Below are 21,165 nucleotides of genomic sequence, written 5' to 3'. Positions count from 1 at the left end.
TTCTTCTTTCTGATTTATTTCTAATTTCTGTCTTCGATATCACTGATCCTTTCCTCCATTTGGTTGACTCTATTTCCCAAGCTTGCTTTTTCATTTTTCAACTCTTGCAGTTTGTTCTTCATCTCCAGAAATTCTATTTGGTTCTGAGGGTTTCGATCTCCTTGCTCTGCTCCTCTACGTGTTTTTTCAATTCCTAAAATTGTTGATATGACTTGTTTTGGAACTCATTGAGTTTTTTTCAGAAGTACCATCCTGAATTCTCTTTCATTTAAGTTGTGTACTTATGTCTATAAGCTTATTTTCTGGAGATTATTCTCTTTCCTTCTGAGATGCCTTGTTATCTTGGTTGTTCATGGTGTTTAACAGACTATTTCTCTGCTTGAGCATTAATGGAAATGTATTCTGCTTTTTTTCCAGAAAGATTTATTATATAAAGGTCTCTCTTTAGCCTGCTGCAAACAAGGAACTTTTATTTTGGTTTCCAGTAGGTGGCAGCTAAGCCTTTTGGATCCCTGCTTTATATAAAGCAGTAATAATGCCTTTTTATTTTATTATAGATATTTAATCAAGCTCGCTCCCCTCAGTCTCAGTCCCTTTCACTGTTAGCAACAGTTTCGGTAGTGTTGCTCAAATTCCCCTGCACATCTGTGGTGTTTGGTCTTGGAGGCTATGCGGGGGAGGGGCTCTGGGTTGGGAGTTGGGGACTGCAGCTCAACCTCGATTTTGCAACCAGCTGGTAAAAATCACACTGTTTTTTTTTTTCTGACATCCTGCTTCTCTGCCTTCTGCCCTGATTACGGCCCTGCTGCCAGCTGTGTGGAACTCACATCTCTCACAGGCAGGAGTGTTCAGGGATTTCACTGCACCTTCTACCCTCCCCTTCCTCCTACAGGTAGCTCCAGCAGCTACACAAAGCAGCTTCTTTTTTTATCCCAGTCCACCGCACGATACCTGGGGTTCTGACCTGTGGTAGCTCTTATGTGCAGATCCCACTCTCAGACATGCTGGTGTGCAGTTTGGGTGTCTTTTGTTGAGTTTTAGATGTTCAGCTTATTGTTGTCTCAAGGGGAGAGATTTAGGGACATCTCTCACTCCACCATATTTCTACCCTATTAAAGATTTAAAGGCAGGTTGGCCTGAATCTAATTCCCAATTCTTTCATTTTGAGTATTCCACTTAACTTTGAAGTACAATGTCTTTCTTTTTAATCAGTAAAACTGTGATTGGAATATCTCAAACATAGTGTTATAAAAAATAAATTCATTAAGAATCTATAGTAATATTCTACCACAGTGCTTAATGAGTGATAGATAATATAACAATGTTATTTAATACCTTATCATCGTCATTTTTATAACTTTTTATACTTGGGTTAAATATTTAATATTCTGTATATAGTAGTTAATTCCTAGTGAAATTATGTTCTACTCAACTAACAACTTACATTGTCCCTGTAAAGTGATGGAAAATAAAAAGTAAATTGCCACGTATTGCTATGAAGGAATTTCTGAAATGGATGGATCCAAGCAGCATTTATAGTCACAATCCTTCTGCTCCTGATGCCAGCTTTTCAGTTGCTAACATCTGTCACAGACTAGAGACTGAACAAAGTCTCTTCATGTCTTGTATGGTTCATTTCACATATCATCTATTGTAATTCCTGCAAGTTTATATGCAGTAAACAGGACAGTCATTGCTACTTCCTTTAACAGATAACTGAAACTGAATCTGTGACTTGAATTTTGTCTAACAGCTACTTCTTGGCAAACTCAGACTTCAAAACTCATATTGGAGTTCACAGTATAGTATATTTATCACAAGACTCAAATGTAGAATGTAATAGATTTATTTATGTGAAGTATAATTAGTCATCATTTGGGGGAATAATGGGCACTTGCTATTCTAGACACAGAAAATAAAGTAGCACTCTCTTAGAACACTGGATTTGGAGAACCAGAATTCTATACTGTTCAGTATTATATAAATGGGCTTATTTTGACCTACGGGTTTATGGTCTAGATCAGTGGTCCACAACCTTTTTGGCACCAGGGACTGGTGCTCCTATGAGAATCTAATGCTTGATGATCTGAGGTAGAACTGAGACAGTGATGTTAGCGCTGGGGAGCTAATGCAAATACAGATGAAGCTTTGCTTGATTGCCCACCCATCACCTCCTGCTGTGCAGCCTGGTTCCTAACAGGCCACTGTTCTGTGGCCTGGGGATTGGGAATCCCTGGTCTAGATGACTATGGAGGTAATGAAAAGTAAATTTTTTCTGTAAATAAACTCTTCAGCAATCCAGGGAAACATTTTATAAATGATGTCTTCAAGTTTGGTAAATTAAATTCTGGTGTAATGACCTGTCTGGTTTCTTGTTCTGAAATCTATCAAATCAAGCCCTAACTGTAGGCACAGACGGATCTGGCCCAGCCTGTGGATTAAATATCATTTCTTACACAAAGAAATGAAAAAAACCCAGCAAATTCAGCAACATGACAATTTAGCACAATTATACCTTTATTCTTGGTTTGTCTCTGGCCTTACACTCCAGTAAAATTACTGTGTTCCTATTTTTACTAATTCATTTCAGTCAACATTTATTGTGAACCTATTCTCTGACAAATTTTCTGCTAGGTTCTAATACCCATCCCTGAATTTCAAAACTTTCTTCTTGCTAGACCTCCATGAGTAAAGGACTCCTTCTCTTGAATCCTGGTTCCTAAAACTTTCTTTCAGAATTTACATATATACAACACTAAATGGTTCCATTTAGATATAATTGTTATTTTAGATATACTGCTAATGTAGATATAATTGCTAAGATTGCTAAATACTGCTCCATTGCTGCTGAATCTACCAATCATTCAGCATGCCTGCCTTTGTCATCAATTATTTCATATACTTGATTTTAGTGATCTATCCGAACTGTCAAATTAGCTTCCACTATACTTTTCTAATACTATGCAATCTGTTTGAATATTGTTTTATTCTCATTTTATATACTTAAGTTGACAATTTGTAAGAGCTGAGTTAGCTGAGCTAATGTGGGCTTAATAAAAATAAAATTAAGAGTAAAAAAAGAGATAATAAAGGAATACTACAAACAACTTTAAGCCACATGAATTTGAAAACTCAGATGAAATGAACCAATTCTTTAAAAAGCATAAACTACCACAACTCACCCAATATGAAATAGATAATGTGAATAGCCCTACAACTATAAAGGTAATGTAATTTAGTTAATAATTTAATTCCCAAAGAAGAAATTTCCATGCCAAGATTGTTTCACTGGATCAATCTACAAATTATTTAAAGAATTAACACCAACTACAAATCTTTTCTAGAAAACAGAGTAAGAAATACTCCCTAATTTATTTTAGAAAGCTAATATTACCCTGATACCAAAAGCAAAGACAGTACAAAAAAAGAAAAATATAAATCAATAATCCTTATGAATAAGACATAAAAATTCTTAGCTAAATATTAGTGAGTAGAACTCACCAATATTAAAAGTATAATTTTATACTATGACCAAGTAGGGTTTATCTGTGATACAAAGCTAGTTCAATACTTGAAAATCAATCAATAACCATATTAACAGACTAAATGTCACATGATCATATAAATTGATTAAGATAAAACATCTGACAAAATTTAACATTCATTCATGATAAATAAGCTAAAAAGAATAGGAATAGAGAGAACTTACTCCCCTAATAAAGAGCATCCACAAAACAACTACAGCTAACATTGTACTTGTGACAAAAGACAGGACACTTTACTCCTGAAATGAGGAACAAGGCAAGAATATCAGTTTTTCCATCTTTTTAAGCATAGTAATGGAAGTCCTAGCCAGCACATTAAGGTAGAAAAAATAAATTAAAAAATATCTGTGGGGAGGTATAATTTTCAACTAAATCCTACAGATTTTGGCAATTTTATTATGAGACTGTGGATCTTATTTGAATCTTCTGTGTTAGCAAGCCTGTTATGAGGAACTATGGGTGCTTCCTCATTACTGCCAGGTGGAGTAGAGATTGAGATTTCCCACCTGGTTTCCATTGACAAGTTGGGAGGGCCCCCACAGTACTGTTGGGCGGAAGTGGGGCCACAGACATCCCACTAGTGCGATGCTGATTGCACCCTAGCTGGGGTGTGCAGAAGGATTTCATTATTTCTCCCCACGTGACCTCCAATGATACCATTGAATGGCCTCATTAACGCTGTGTGATAGTGAAAGTCTTGACTCTACATTAGGCCTTCTCTAATACCATCCAAGTAGGGAGAGGGAGAGTAGAGGTGAAAGTCCAGGCCGCCCACATGATCTCTACCATCACTAGCAGGAAGAGAGTATCTATTGAGTATAAAAATCTCAGCTCCCCACCTGACCTTCTCTGACACCACACTGGAAGAGTGGATATGGGGATATTTGGGTGCTTTGTTACAGCTTGGTGAGAGCAGAAATCTAGGCTCCCTACTTGGTCTTTGCTGGCTGGGAGGAGCCACAGTTTACATCTGTAGTGTTTGACTAAAGGTGAAAAGTTATCATCTAAGTGTTCTGTCTTGCTAGGCTGTCCTTTTCCTGGTCCTTTGGCTAGAAAGAGCAAGCTTCTCTTCTCTTATGGCTTTCTTTTTCTGTATCTTTGATGTTTCTGGATTGCTAACTTCTTCAGCTCCATGTCTGACACATATGAAGCAAAAAGAAAACCCATGGAACTCACTGTTGTATTGTTCCTTCAGTCCTGTGGACCCTGCTCAGTCTGCTTCTACTCTCCACTATTTATAATGGTTTAATGTTTATTTTATAATTTCCAGGGGTAAATGTTTTACTTAGTGGAGAGAGTATGGAAAAACATGTCTACTATATGTTCCCTTTGATCTGGATTTTACTTCTCAAAGAAATACAGGAGGATTTCTGGCACTATATTTAAACCAGCATCATTTCATGAAGAAAATCTCATATGGACTATCCAAAGCTAAGAAGAATAATGGTGGTAATAAAAAAAAGAAAAAAGAAAAAGAAACAAACAAACAAAAAAAACACCTATTATTGGTGACATTACTGGAAACAGTGAAGTAGGGATTTCTAAAACTCTATCCCTTCGCTAAATCAATGATTAAGCAGACAAAATCAGTAATAATCATTTTTTTTTTGAAAATTCTGAATCTACTCAAAAACTTAGAACAACCAGGGGAATACTTAATGAAAAAATAAAGCTGATAAAATTTAAGAGAATGTGATAACATTTTGACTTACCTGCCTGCCAGTCTTCACTCCCCAACTTAGCAGCAGCTTTGGGGAGGGCAGTTCACATAACCATGTGGCTTTCTGGTGCCAGAGGGGGACAATAGAGACCTTGTTATCAAAATACTGTGGTTGTATATTTTGACTTCCCTGGTATCTCCCTGAAGGATGGGCCCAGGGGCTTGTTTTGCCCACCTCGGAACTTTCTCAGGACTGGAGTCACCTTTCGGACAATGTCAAAAGAATTTAAAGGCAAATGTACTAGACATAGCCAGCTGAGGCAAGGGATAAGAGATGGGGCAAACTGCAGACATACTGAAAATTCTGGGAAGAAAGAGGTTCAGGAAGAGGATACGTGGGAAAATAAGGGCACTGAAATGTTCCTGTATATACCAGGGTATGTAGAAGGCCAGGTACATGCCCAGGGCTAGACACATGCTCAGAAAAGACTTGAGAAGACCCTAAGTTTTCACCTGTGGCTGACTTTTAGGCTTTGCACAAGCAGGAAAGGAAGGCTAAAGGAGAGTTATAAATAACCTTGCTAAGCAGTGAACACGTACACCAAACCAGAGTTAATTTGCAAATATCGAAAACTATTTTTATTTTTTAGCATTTAAGGAAATTTCTGTCAAAACTAGCTGACCACTTAGCTAAGAGAAGGAGAATTCATTTCTGACAAAGAATACAGTCCTGACAAAAAGGAAAAACAAATACTTTAGAAAAGTCACTAATCAAACAACCACAACCTATGACAAGCAGCAACAACAAATCCAAAAGAGGGAGGAATCTGATTTCCAGAATTATCACATTATACTATTCAAAATATCCAGTTTTCAACAAAAATATTATGGGGCATGGAAAGAAACAAGAAAGTATGGTTCATTCACAGGAAAAAGAATAAATTAATAGAAACTGCTCACGAGTAAATCCAAACATTGGTTTTATTAGGCAAATACTTTAAATCGATTACCTTAAATATGCTCAAAGAACTAAAGAAAAACAAGGAAATTAAATCTCACCAAATAACGACTATCATATAAATAAAGAGATAAATTATTAAAAGGAACCAGACAGAAATTTTGCAGATAAAAAGTACAAAAAGTGAAATGAAAAATTCACTAGATGAATTCAACAACAGATTTGAGCAGGCAGAATAATGAAATAAACAGAAGATAGGACTATTGAGAGCACCCATTCTAAGGGGTAGGAAGAAAAAAAACAATGATGTAAAGTAAACAGAGTCTGAGGGAGCTGTGAGAGACAATCGCATATACCAACATAATATAATGGTAGTCCCAGAATGACAGAAAAGATAGCAAGGGACAGAAGGAATATTCAAAGACATAATGGTCAGAAACATCCTAAATTTGATGAAAGATGAATCTACACAACTAAAAAGCTCAAGAAACTCCAAGTAGGATGAATTCAAAGAGAATTACATTGAGATATATCATAATCAAACATCAAAAGACACGGAATGTTGAAAGCAACAAGACAGAAGCTACTCACCACATACAAGGGAACTTCAATAAGACTAACAGCTGGTTTCTCATTGGAAATCACATAAGCCAGAAAGTAGTGGGATCACATACTTAAAGTGCTTAAAAAACAAAACAAACAAACAAAAAAACGGTCAACTAAGAATTATATATCTGATACAATTACCTTTCAAAAAATAAGGAGACATTAAGATATTCCCAGATAAACTGAAGAGCTGAAGGAGTTAATCATTAGTAAACTTGCTCTATAAGAAAAAAAACTAAAAAGTGATCTATAGGCTGAAATTAAAAGCTATAAACAGAAATAAAGAATAACAATAAAGGTAACTAATTAAGTAAATATACAAGCCTGCAATATTGTATTTTTGATTTGTAATTCCTCTTTACTTCTTTAAACAAATTTCAAAAAATAATAATTATGGGTCTATTTTAATGGACACACAAAATATAAGATGTAATTTATGAAAATAATATAAATAGGTAAATGAAGCTGTACAGGAGTAGAGATTTTGTGTACAATTGAGGCAAAGTAGTATTAACTGAAACTAGAGTGTTATGAAATTAAGATGTTAATTATAGTCACCAGAGTGATAAATAAGAAAATAACAAAAATATAAAGAAAAGGAAAGAGAAAAGAATTAAATGATATACTTTAAATGATCAATTTAACACAAAAGAAAGTAATAGTGGAGAAATTAAGGAATAAAAAAGATTTAAGATATATAGAATATAAATTACAAAGTGGCAGAAGTCCTTTCTTATCAGAAATTATTTTAAATGTAAATGGACTAAATTCTCCAATTAAAAGGCAGAAGTTTGCAAATAGATAAAAAAAAATATGATCTAAAACATGATCTAACTATAGGCTGTTTTCAAGAGACTCACTTTAGATTCAAAGTGAAAAACTAAAAGGATAGAAAAAAACATTCCATGCAAATAGTAACCAAAAGAGAGCTGGTGTGACTACACTAATAAATACGAAATAAATTTTAAGTCAAAAAGTTGTTACTAGAGACAAAAAAGGACATTATGCATTCATAAAAGGGTCAGTCCCTCAAGAATATATAATTATAAACTCATATATGCCTAATAGTAAAGCCCAAAATATATGAAACAAAACTTGAATGAATTAAAGAGAGAAATACACAGAAATGAAGGGAAAAATAGTTTTAGAGTAATAGTTGTAGACTTCAATATCCCACATTCTATAATGACAAGAACAATGAGGTGGAAGATCAGTAAGAAAAAAGAGGACTTTCAGAAACATGGTGGAGTGAGAGACATTCCTAGGTCTCTCCCCTTGAAAAAACAATAAGCTGATCATGTAAAACTCAACAAAAACACCCAAACTGCACACCAGTATATCTGAGCATGGGATCTGTGCATAAGAGCTACCACAGGTCAGAACCCTGGGAGTCGGGGTGATAGACTGGGAGAAACAAAGAGGCTGACTCTCGTAGCCAGAGCTCCCTGCAGGAGGAGGGGGAGAGGAGAATGTGGAGCAGGTTCCCCGACAGCCCTGCCTGGGAGAGCTGTGAGCTCCACATGGCTGGCAGTAGGACTCAGTCATCAGGGCAGAAAGCAGAGAAGTGGGGATGGCAGAGAAGCAACAGTTGATTATTACCAGCCGTGACTGAAAAAAAATGAGGCTGAACCGCAGCACTCATCCCCCAACACACAGGGCCCCTCCCTTACATATCCTACAAGACAGAATACCGCAGAGTCCTAGGGAAATCTGAGCAACTACTACCGAAACTGACGCTAACAATGAGAGGAACTGAGATTAAGGGTAGCAAGAGTGATTGAATATCTATAAGAAAGAAAAGGCAGACTAGGAAAAAAATGGCGTATAATAGAGGCTCTGTTCATAACTCTAGTGACCAAATCAAAGTCATGACAGAAAAGAGGAGCAAAGAGCAAGAAAAATCGCCTGGGATCTAGATGAATAAGCCATACAACTAGGGAGAAATTTAAGAAAACAAGCGGGGCGAGAACATGAGGCTGCCCGGTCCCGAGTGGCTGAATGAGACACAGCCTGTGGCAGCCATATCCATGAGAGGACTTTCATGGTGATGGATTTGCTTGCTCTGAGCAATAGTGCGGTTTGGCTGCGCAGGGGGCACCAGGGACTTACAGGAGGACACTGAGTTGTTGGACTAAGGGCTGAGGCGAGAATAGCTCTGAACAGAAGTGCTGGAATTATCCATTGTTCTTCTGTTGAGCCCTACCACCTCACAGTGTGAGGATTTAGTGCCGCGATAGCAGAGACATCATCAAACTGGATAACAGAGGTCACTCCGCCCAGAGGATGCCCTGAAACTCTACCTCCCCCAACTTGCAGCACTACCCAAGCCACATTCAGGTGTGTTCTCGGCGAGTCAGGTGCTCCTTGCTAAGCAGCACCAAGACTCACACTAGTGGCAGGTGGCCTCGGTTTCTGATGTGGCCTTCTGAGGAAACTATAAGCACAGCATCTGAGGGTTGTTTGCTGAATCTTAACAGGTGGCCCCGGAGGGGCACAGGCTTTGACTAAAACTGGCCTGCAGCTGAACCCCTCACAGGACTGTGCCACTGGACACCTACTATACAAATTCATACTCATAAGCCCGGGAGACTTAGGAGCTTTGCTTAGTACATAGAAACAGACACAGAAAGGCAGCCAAATTGGAAGACAAAGAAGCAGAAACCATATGAGAGAACAGAACTGAGATCCAGAAATAATAGAGTCAAGCAATCTAAAAGATGTGGATTTCAAAACACTGGTTATAAAGATGCTCAATGAACTTATGGGAAGTGTAGATGAATTCATTGAAAACTTCAACAAAAAGATAAAAAATGTAAAAATGGAAATGGTAATTATAAAAGGAAACCAGTAGAAATGTAGAACACATTATCTGAAGTGAGAAGTATATTAAATGCAATTAACAAAGTGAATAAAGAAGAGGATCAAAAGAATATAGAAGATGGGAAAGCAAAAGACATTCAATCAAAACGGCAAGAAAAAAGAAGCCAAGGCTATAATAATTTATGAAGTCTATGAGACACTATTAAAGGTAAAAATATTCATGTCATAGGAATACCTGAAGGAAAATGAGATTTTGAAGAGCTATTTGAATAAATCATGATGGAAAACATCCCTCATCTGGTGAAGGAAAGAGACATAAAACCATTCTTAGCTCAGAGAGATCCAAAAACCAGGAACCAAAAGAGGCCCATACCAAGACACATCATAATTAAAATGCCAAAGGTTAAATACAAAGAGAGAATCTTAAATGAAGCAAGACAAAAACAGTTACCTACAAGGTAGCACCCATAGACTGGCAGCAGATTTCTCAAAAGAAGCTATGGAGGACAGAAAGGCTTGACACAAAATATTCAAAGTGATGAAAACACAGGATCTACAACCAAGAATATTTTATCCAGCAAAGCTATCATTTAGAAATGAAAGACAGATAAAGAGCTTCCCAGACAAAATTACACTAAAGGAATTTATCATCACCAAGCCAGTATTACAGGAAATGTTCGAGGGACTCCTTTAAGAAGAAAAAACATGTATCAAAAACAAGAATAAAGAATGGTAATAACTACATTCCTATCAACGAGTACCTCAAATGGAAAAAAATTCACTGCTCCAACCAAAAGATTGAGTAGCTGAATAGATAAGAAAACAAGACCTCTACATATGCTGCCTACAAGAAATTCACTTCAGATTAAAAGACACACACAGACTGAAAGGAAGGAGATGGAGGTACTGCCTTGATGGACCCAGAGGGTATTGTGCTGAATAAAATGGGTCAGATAGAGAAAGACAAGTATCATATGATTTCACATACATAAGAAACCTAAAGAACAAAATCAACAACAACAAAAGCAGAAATAAACTCATAGATAGAGAATATTTTGAGGGATACTAGACAGGAGGTGGGTTGAGGGGGGACAAAAAAAGCAAAGGGATTAAGGGGTACAAATGAATACTTGTAGAATACACACAGAGATGTAGAGTGTAGCATGGGGAAGATGTTTACTAATGTTGTAATAAATACGTAAGGGGGAAGAGGGTTACTAGATTTAGCGTGGTGATCACTTAGCGAGTTCTGTGAAACTCTGATCACTATACTAGACAACTGAAACTGATCACTATACTAGACAACTGATATATTATTGTATGCCAATTATAATTTTAAAAACTCATTGAATTATACAATGTAAATACAAGCAACACATTGTCTATTATATTTCAGTAAAATTAAAAACAAAAAAATTTAAAAAACATTTAGACTTTTGCAACCAATAAAAAAAAAAAAGCAGACGTCAACTACAGGAAATGAAAAGAAAAACACCTTCCTTGCAACAAGTTAAAGAGAGACCATTATATAATAAATCTTCTTTCTGGAAAAAGAGCAGAATACACTTCCATTAATGCTCAGGTGGAGAAATAGTCCATTAAACACCATGAACAACCAAGGTGACAAAGCATCTCAGAAAGAAAGAGAAAAATCTCCAAAAAATAAGCTTCCAGACATAGAAATATGTTACTTAAATGACAGAGAATTCAGGATGATACTTATGAAAAAAATCAGTGAGATCCCAAAAGAAACATATCAACAATTTCAGGAATTGAAAAAAACAACTAGATGAGCACAATGAGTTCTTTAGCAGACTGAAACTTTCAAAAAGAACAGAATAGAAATTGTGGAGATAGAGAACACATTGCAAGAGCTGAAAAGTGAAACACCAATCTTGGGAAACAGAGTCGATCAAATGGAGGAAAGGATCAGTGATATTGAGGACAGAAATCTAGAAATAAATCAGAAAGAAGGAGAGAGAAACCAAAGAATGAAAAAAGAAAAAAAGAAAGAGAAATACAAGAACAAGCTGATACCATCAGGAGAGGAAACATAAGAATGGGCATTCTCGAAGGGGACGAAAAGGAGCAGAGATCAGAAAGCATTTTCAGACAAATAATTGACAAGAATTTCCCAAAGCTAAGGAATGAGCTGGAACTTGGAATTCAACAAACAACAGAACATCCAGTTATCTCAACCCAAAAAGGCCTTCACCAAAACACACTGTATTAAAATTATCAAAAATAAACGACAAAGACAGAATTCTCAGGGCACCCAGGGAAAAGAAGACAATAATCTATAAAGGAAAACTCATTAGATTATCATCGGATTTCTCAGCACAAACCTCACAAGCCAGAAAGAAGTGGAATCAAATATTCAACTTTTTAAGTGAAAGGAACTATCAGCCAAGAATAATGTATCCAGCAAAGCTCTCCTTTAAATATAGAGAAATAAAGACCTTTCCAGACATACAAAAATTGAGTGAATTCTCCACTATGAGGCCTGCACTACAGGAAATACTGAAAGGGGTCAGCTCACTTAAAACAAAATGCCAAAAAAAATACATAGGAGTAAGATGACTATCAGGAAAATAAAAATAGAGCAGTGCAACCTTTACTGAGAACAGGGCATTAAAAGCTTAAACAATAAAAAGAGATGTGCTATAGCAAAAGAGTAATGAACTTCAGTATAAATAGGTACAAATTGAGACAATAATGACTGAAAAGCTGAAGATTCAAAGATCCAAATTCCCAAAGGGGAATGGAGATAAGACATGTGCAGAAGAAAATAGACAACTGTGTTTATCTATCTATCTATCTATCTATCTATCTATCTATCTATCTATCTAAAACTATCCTTTACATATTCATAATGGTAACCACACACAGAAGATTCAGAACGGAAGTATATAACATAAAACAAGAAAAAACAGAGGAAAAACCCACAAAAGCCAACCAAAATAAAGAAAACAGAAACACAAGAACAAGGAAGCAATGGAAACACCGAGCTACCAGAAAGCAAAAGATAAAATGGCTATAAGAAGACCTGATATTTCAATAATCACCCTAAATGTAAATGGATTGAACTCACCAATCAAAAGGCACAGAGTTGCATATTGAATAAAAAATAAATCCAATCATATGCTGCCTCCAGGAGACACATCTCAGTTCCAAAGACAAATAAAGATTCAAAGTGAAAGGGTAGAAAGTAATATTTCAAGCAAATGGCATTCAGAGAAAAGTGGGAGTAGCAGTCCTAATATCGGATGAAATAGACTTCAAAATAAAATAGGTAAAGAAAGATACTGAGGGACACTTCATAATGATAAAGGGAATCATGCACTAAGAAGACATAACACTTATCACTATCTATGCTCCCAATCAGGGAGCACCAAAATATGTAAAGCAATTACTACCAGAACTAAAGGGAGAAACAAACCAAAACACTATAATAGTAGGGGACCTAAATATCCACAGTCGAATATGGACAGATCATCCAAACAGAAAATCAATAAGGAAATAACATCCTTAAATGACACATTAGACCAACTGGACATAATTGACATTTACAGAGCCTTCCATTCCAAAACAGCTGCTTATACATACTTCTCTAGTGCCCATGGAATATTCTGAAGGATCAACCACATACTGGGACACAGAGATAGCCTCAACAAATATAAGAGGGTTGAAATCATACCAACCATATTCTCTGATCGTAATGCTTTGAAACTAGAGATCAACTGCAAAAAGAAATCAGTAAGAACCGCAAATGGCTGGAGATGAAACAACATGCTACTGAAGAATGACTGGATCAGAGAAGAAATAAAAAGAGAGATCAAAAGATACATAGAAACAAATGATAATGATAGTATAACATATCAAAACTTTTGGGACACAGCAAAAGCGGTCATAAGAGGAAAGCTCATATCATTACAGGCCTATCTCAAAAAATAAGAATGAGCCCAAATAAACAACCTAACACTTCATCTTAAAAAACTTGAAAAGGAAGAACAAATGAAGCCTAAAATCCGCAGAAGGAAAGAAATAATCAAAACTAGAGCAGAAATAAATGAAATTGAAAACAAGAAAACAAAAGAAAAAATAAATGCAACAAAGACCTGGTTCTTTGAGAAGGTTAACAAATTTGGCAAACCCCTGGCTAGACTCACTGAAGAAAAAAGAGCAAGGACACAAATAAACAAAATCAGGGATGAAAGGGTAATTACGACTGACATCGCAGAAATACAAAGGATCCTACAACAATACTATGAAAAAGTATATAACACCAAATTTAATAACATAGAAGAAATGGACCAGTACTAAGAAAAATACAACCTTGCCAAACTGAATCAAGAAGAACTGGAAAATCTGAATAGACCGATCAACAGTATGGAAATTGAAACAATGATCAAAAACCTACCAAAATGTACAAGTCCAAGACCAGATGGCTTCACCAGTGAATTCTACCAAACATTCAAAGAATATTTAATACCTATTCTCCTCAAACTCTTCCAAAAAATTGAAGAGGAGGCAATACTTCCCAATTCATTTTATGAGGCCAATGTTACCCTGATACCAAAACCTGGTAAAGATAGCTTAAAAAAAAAAAACTACAGACCAATATCTTTCATGAACACAGATGCAAAAATCCTAAATAAGATACTAGCAAACCGAATACAGCAATATATTAAAAAGATTATACATCACGATCAAGTGGGCTTCATCCCGAGGCACAGGGATGGTTCAATATATGCAAATCCATTAATGTGATACACCATATAAAAAATTAAAAAATAAGAATCATATGATCATATCAATAGATGCAGAAAAAGCCTTTGACAACATATAGTATCCATTAATGATCAAAACACTTAACAAAATCAGTATAGAAGGAAAGTACCTTACCATAATAAAGACCATTATGACAAACCCTCAGCCAACATTATACTTAATGGTGAAAAACTAAAAAATCTTCCCTCTGAGATCAGGAACAAGGCAAGGCTGTCCACTAGCACCACTGTCATTCAATATAACATTGGAGGTCTTAGCGAGTGCCATCAGGCAAGACAAGAGAAAGGTATAAAAGGTATCCAAATAGAAAACGAAGAAGTCAAACTGTCCTATTTGCAGATGACGTGATTCTCTATATAGAAAACCCTAAAGACTCCAGAAGAACACTACTAGAAACAATATGCAAATATAGTAAAGTCTCTGGATAAAAATATCAACATTCAAAAATCCATAGTGTTCCTATACACTAATAATGAAGCATCAGAAAAAGAAGTGGAAAAAATAATTCTTTTTGCAATTGCAACAAAAAGAATAAAATATTTAGGAATAAATCTAATGAAACATTTGAAGGACCTATACAATCAAAACTATAAGATCCTATTAAAAGAAATTGAAGAAGATACAAAAAAATTGAAAGATATTCTGTGTTCTTGGATTGGAAGAATCAACATAGTTAAAATGACCATATTACCTAAAGCCTCATATAGATTCAATGAAATCTCCATCAGCATCTCATTGGCATTTTTTGATGAAATAGAACAAAAAATCATCAGAATTGTAGGGAAGCATAAAAGACCCCGAACTGCCAAAGCTATCCTGAGAAAAAAAGAATGAGCCTGGAGACATTACTCTTCCCGACTTCAAATTATACTACAAAGTGATAATAATCAAAACAGCATGATATTGGCAGAAAAACAGACTCATGGACCAGTGGAAGAGAATTGATAGTCCAGAAATAAACCCATGGTATATGGCCAATAATTTTTGAGAAAAAAGCCAAAAACATACGGTGGAGAAAGGAAAGCCTCTTCAACAAATGGTGCTGGAAAAACTGAAAGCCACCTCCAAAAGAATGAAAATAGATTGCTGTCTATCACCACACACCAAAATTAACTGAATATAAAACCTGAAACAATAAATTACATAATGAAAACACAGGAACTAAACTCAAGGACCTTGAACTATTTTATGAATTTGACCTCAATGGCAAGGGAAATAGAAGCTAAAATAAATGAATGGGACTACATCAAACTAAAAAGCTTCTGCACAGCAAAAGAAACCATCTACAAGGTAAAGAGATAAACATCTGAATGGAAAAATATATTTGCAAGAAATGCCTCCAATAAGGGCCTAACATTCAAAATATATAAAGAAGTCACACAATTCAATAACAACAACAAACAATCCAGTCAAAAAATGAGCAGAGGACCTGAACAGACCCTTCACTCAAGAAGAAATACAAATAGCCAACACACGTATGAAAAGAGGCTGAATATAGCTAGCTCTCAGCGAAATGCTAATCAAAACCACAATGCAATACCATCTCACACCTGTTAGAATAGCTGTTATCAACAGGACAAGTAATAAGTGTTGGAGAGAATGCAGAAAACAAGGAACCCTCATACATTGTTGGTGGTACTGCAAACTGGTACAGCCGGTATGGAAAACAGTATGGAGGTTCCTCAAAAAACTAAGAATTGATCTACCATATGATCCAGCAATCCCTCTACTGGGTATTTATCCCAAAGACTTGAAAACTCATATCCAAAAAGATATTTGCGCACCAATGTTCATAGCAGCATTATTCATAGTGGCCAGGACATGGAAGCAACCGAAATGTCCTACGATAGATGACTGGATAAAGAAGCTGTGGTACCTATATACAATGAAATGTTACTCGGTCATAAGAAGAGACGAAATATTGCCATTTGTGACAACATGCATGGACCTTGAGATAATCTTGCTAAGCAAAATAAGCCAGACAGAAAAAGTTGAAAACCGCGTGATGTCATCTATATGTGGGATATAAACCTAAAAGCAAGAAGTGAACAGGACAGACAGACTCATGGACATGGACCACAGACTAGTGGTTACTAGAGGGTGGGGGAGCAGGGTGGTAGGTGGGGTAAAAGGGGTCAAATATGTGGTAACAGAAAGAAATCTAACTATGGGAGAGGAACACAATGCAATATATATATATATGCTTTATTATTGAATTGTACACCTGAATCTTACTGGATTTTGTTAAACAATGTCACAAAAATAATTAAAAATACATTTAAAAAAAAGATAATAGAGGACTTGAACAATATTAATACTCACTAGACTATGAGACATTTATAGAACACTATACCTAAACACAGCAAAGCACATATTCTTCTTAAATGATTACACATCATTTGCAAAATAGATATTCTCCAGGACATAACATGTAAGGTTTTAAAACAGTCTTAATAAATTTTAAAAGTCTGAAATTCAAAGTATGTATTCTGACCACAATGGAATAAAGTTAGAAATCAATTACAATAACAAAAAGAAAAGTGGAGAATTCACAAGTGTGTGCAAATTAAGCAACACATGCTTAACCAATCAACTAATCAAAGAAGCCATATGAAATTAAAAAAGAATACTCTGGGAAGTTCTAAAGAAGGCTATTTTGCAAAAAAAAATAAAAGGTATCCAAATTGGAAAGGAATAATAAGACAATCTCTATTCAGAAACAACATGATCTTACATATACAAAATCCTAAGGAATACGCTGAATAAACTATTCGAGCTAATAAACATTATGCTCTGTCTCGTACTTCATTAAGTTGTGGTCAGTGAGAACAGCAGCCTGTATTTATACTCTTTTGGAAAAGTATAATGAACAATACCAACACTTCCCATTTCTGTCTTTCCTTCTCTATGTTGGGGAAAAGGATGGGAAAGAAGAGGAAGATATAAACAAAGATCAAGAGGAATGAAGCAACCTATATCCTGACTGGTTGTACTACTATAAATAAACTATTATTTCCCATTTATTTCCCTAAGCAAGCCCTGAAACCTGAAAGGAGTGTGGTCTTGTTTTCAGATGTAGCAAGGAATGGGTGATCTGGAGAGAGTGTCATACTCCACAGTTAGGCTTGTGGAGATGATGACAGTTATATAAGGAGAGGCAAAGCAGCTGACGCCCTAGAGCTTCCTGTAAGAAAGGAAGAGACACTCTAAGAACTTACTGAATGTTGTAGGGCACAGTACTAGGACTGAGCACCCCATACATAGTGAAGCCTTTATAGAGAGGGTTCCTGAAGTCTGGTTTCCTCTGAACCAAGAACGGCCACAGAGAATGGGTTTTCTCATAGACTCTGTTGAAAAAGAAAAAAAAGCCAAAAAATTAAAAGCAGCAAGCAAGTAATCTCAATAGTTCTGCTGAACTTGATAATCAGCCAAATTTTACTAACAAGTAACCCAACTCAAGACAGAGCGACAAGATATAATAGAAAGAAAATGAAATAAGTGGCTAATGAGCATTGATAGTATAATGAATTATCTGACTTCGATTTATCCATTTTTAAAATGAATCAGAAGTTAGACAGTTCCACACTAGAGAGCAGGAGATGCTAATAAGCCTTCTGCTGTGGAGTAGCTATGTGATCTTAGTAATAATCCTAGCTTTTTCTGGGCCTGTCTTCTCATTCATATAATATGACCCCTAAGGTCTATTATGAATGTAGGATTCTATAAATTTATCACCTTTCCATTTTTTGAAAATCTGGAATTGTTTTTAAAATTTTGGTAAGTTAACAGACAGCCTAGAGGGTGAATTTCTGGTTTTTCTATACTTCATTTTATTTCAAGCCAGCTTCTCTTCCTCCCAGAAGGTTTAAGACGGAGAAAGACAATTGGTAATTTATATCGGCAAATATTTGTGAGTTATCCTAGGTGGGCAACTAAAGACTGTGAAATTTGTATCGTAAGACTAATTCTCATGTGTTCGTTGAGACCACAGGACCTTGCTCACCAAGCAAAGTAGCCTCAAAAAGCGGGGGTCCCCACTGGTCCCCAACAAGAACTCCTGTGTAATCATGCATGGGAAGGTCATTTGCACACATTGTTTCAAGAAAGAGAACAAAGAGGAGTAGCATGGGTGGTAGGACCTAAAATTGTAGTCTTGTAACTTTTCTAAACCTCAGACCATTCCAGTAAAGTCAAAGGCCCTGTATATGTCTCTCATTTGTTGTTAGTTAAAAAAAAAAATCTTGCAGAGGTAAGGTAACTAATATTTATCGAGTATTTACTATGTGTCAAACACTGTTCTGGACTCTATCTAAAATACCTCATTAAATTTTATGATATTTTATTCCCAATTCAGTAATAGGAAAACGAGATAATTAATTTGCTAAAGTTCACATTGCTAGTACAGGTAACACAGTCAAAATCTGAACCTAGGTCTGATTCTAGAACCGATGCTTTTTCTTTCATGAATGAATGATACTTCTGTTTATTTTAAGTAATCACTATTTTAATGTGTTAAATTTTTCAACTTTTGTACTTTTACATGGAGATTCAGATTTGTATGGGGAATGGGTCTAGGATATATTAGCCTCATTTTAAGAGGTGGAAAAGGAATATGGAAAATATCTTAGGTTTTAATGCCTAGACAGAATGAATGTGTCTAAAAGCATTTGGGGAGAGGGTAAGAAATGTCTGGTTGCAAAAGGAAGAGATAGAGAGGTGATTTCATCCAGGATATGTCATAGAAGGGCCTGAGAACTTGAGCTAACTGCTATTCAATCAACAGCTGTGAATGAAGAGTGGGTTGTGAGATAGCTACTTCCCTGTCTATTTCTTTATCTCTAAAACAAGAACACTGCTAACAGCAACTCTATCATGTCAACCTCAAAAAGCATTTATGCTTTGGATATTGTGGGGATATTAGAGTTTAAGTCGGGTACAAATCCAACTATCTACAGGAGCTAGGAAGATAACATTAGAAATTGGTTGAGAATAAACTATAGGGAGTGGTGAGAGCTGTGGCAAACAAACAAGAGTGAGTGCCTCATCCAAGTTAAGCATCTACTATTCAGCTCTAGTTGATTATGGCCATGAGAAAACACAGGTCCAGTGTTGCCAGAGCTTTTGATGTTTCAGAATATCTTGGCAAAACTGCTTTTCTATTTAGGACAAAGTCCTAAAATAACTATATTTTTATGTGAAATAACCTGATATTAAAATGTTGACAACTAATTCATAGTTTAAAAAATATTCCACAGACTGAACAAAGCATACCTGTTGAGCCAGGTTTATTTGGATTATGAGCTGCCATTTTGTGGTCTCTGATACGAGTGATGAAGGCCTGCAGATAATAACTACTCAGTCCTACACAGTAATTGATTCTTTACAAAGTCCTTGCACATCCATTTTTTATTGGTTCTTCATGATAGCTCCAAAATGTAGGTATTAGTATCTGTTTTACCAATTAGGAATCTGAGGTTCTGAGTAATTCCCACACAAACACTGAGTGCTTTATGCTTCAAAAGTTATTTTTACTGTTGTCATTCCTCCCCTTTCCTAAACTGCTGTCCAAAATTCAGGGTGGTGGGTACATTCCTTTTGCACTGACCCCCTCTCCCTAGTCAATATTTTCTCACAAACTGAATTTACCTTAGATCTTCCCGATCCTTCTGGCAGTTTCCAAGGAAGTTCCCAAACTGGCAAGAAAAAACATGATCATGGATCTCCAGCAGGAAGATTTCATTAAACTCAAAGGCACAAGGAAATTGTTCCATTAACTGCCAGATACAGTCTAGGAACTGAGTGAAGACAGGAGATACTTCTTTAGAGTCCCCATTGAGATGGCCACATCTGAGAGATGCAAATAAAGGTAAAGAAAGACAACAGTTAACAACAAGGATTATGCTGTTTGGAACAGGCTATAATAAGATTACCTTTGGTCTCTGTTGGCATTAGCAAATAAACACCTCATGCTAAAATGCCACCTGGAATTCAATACTTGCTAATCTCAACAGACCTATTAGCCACTGTCATCCTTCACCATCATCCAGATTGTAAACCTTTTGATCATCTATTCTAACTCCTCTTATACCCTCTCTACAATAGAACTTTCTGCAATGACAGAATGTTCCATATATCTATTGTCTAATATGGTAGTCACTAACTATTAAGCACTTAAAATGCAGCTTTTGTGATTAAGGAACCAAATTTTTAACTGTAGTACTTAATTTAAATTTAAATTTAAATAGCCACTTTTAATTCTGGGTAAGAACTAGATCTATGTTGTTTACTGTACAGTTCTTAACACAAAATAAGTATTTAATAAACATTTACTAAATGAACAAACCTCATCCTAGAATTGTTTAATGCCTCCCCCATGATGCCCTTTTTACCAACTCTTACCATTCACTGGGAACCCTATTCTACTGGAAACAAAAACAGCATCCTCAGCTTCTACATTGTATGTTCTACCTTCTGATTTAACAAAAATATGTCTCAACAAGGACACCAGCTCTCCCTGGGGCCCAAATCAAATGGAAAATGCCCACCATTCTACTCTCCAAATATCATAACCCTCAAACAGGGCAGAGGTGGGATCAGCTTTCTCTTTGTTCCTACCACTGCTTTCTATTATTTCTTTCACTCTCTTAAAACCACTTCCATTATGGGTCACGTTATTTACCTTATACTAACTTGCCCTTCCTCAGTGTTGTCTCCTACCAATCTCTGAGTCACTTCTCCAAGTTTTCTGAAGATTCTGACTCCTGTCTTAAGTCATATTTGGAGTC

At 36.0% G+C, this 21,165-nt stretch overlaps 1 protein-coding gene across 6 annotated transcripts in view; it reads right to left on the bottom strand.

Moving 5' to 3' along the window:
• MTMR8 (myotubularin related protein 8) overlaps positions 1-21,165 on the bottom strand; it is a 142,406-nt gene that overhangs the window by 65,401 nt on the left and 55,840 nt on the right. For all 6 annotated transcript variants that reach the window (XM_039850250.1, XM_039850246.1, XM_039850247.1 and 3 more), the window contains 2 exons: positions 20,027-20,227; positions 17,599-17,727 (listed from right to left, as the gene is read on the bottom strand). In XM_039850250.1, coding sequence (XP_039706184.1) covers positions 17,599-17,727; positions 20,027-20,227 — 330 coding nt within the window. The remainder of the gene's footprint in view (positions 1-17,598; positions 17,728-20,026; positions 20,228-21,165) is intronic.

This window comes from Pteropus medius, unplaced genomic scaffold (assembly GCF_902729225.1).
Source record: "Pteropus medius unplaced genomic scaffold, Ma_sr-lr_union100, whole genome shotgun sequence".
Taxonomy (NCBI): Eukaryota; Metazoa; Chordata; class Mammalia; order Chiroptera; family Pteropodidae; genus Pteropus; species Pteropus medius.
Note: the sequence above shows the minus strand (reverse complement) of the source record. Positions and strands in the feature narration are given on the sequence as shown.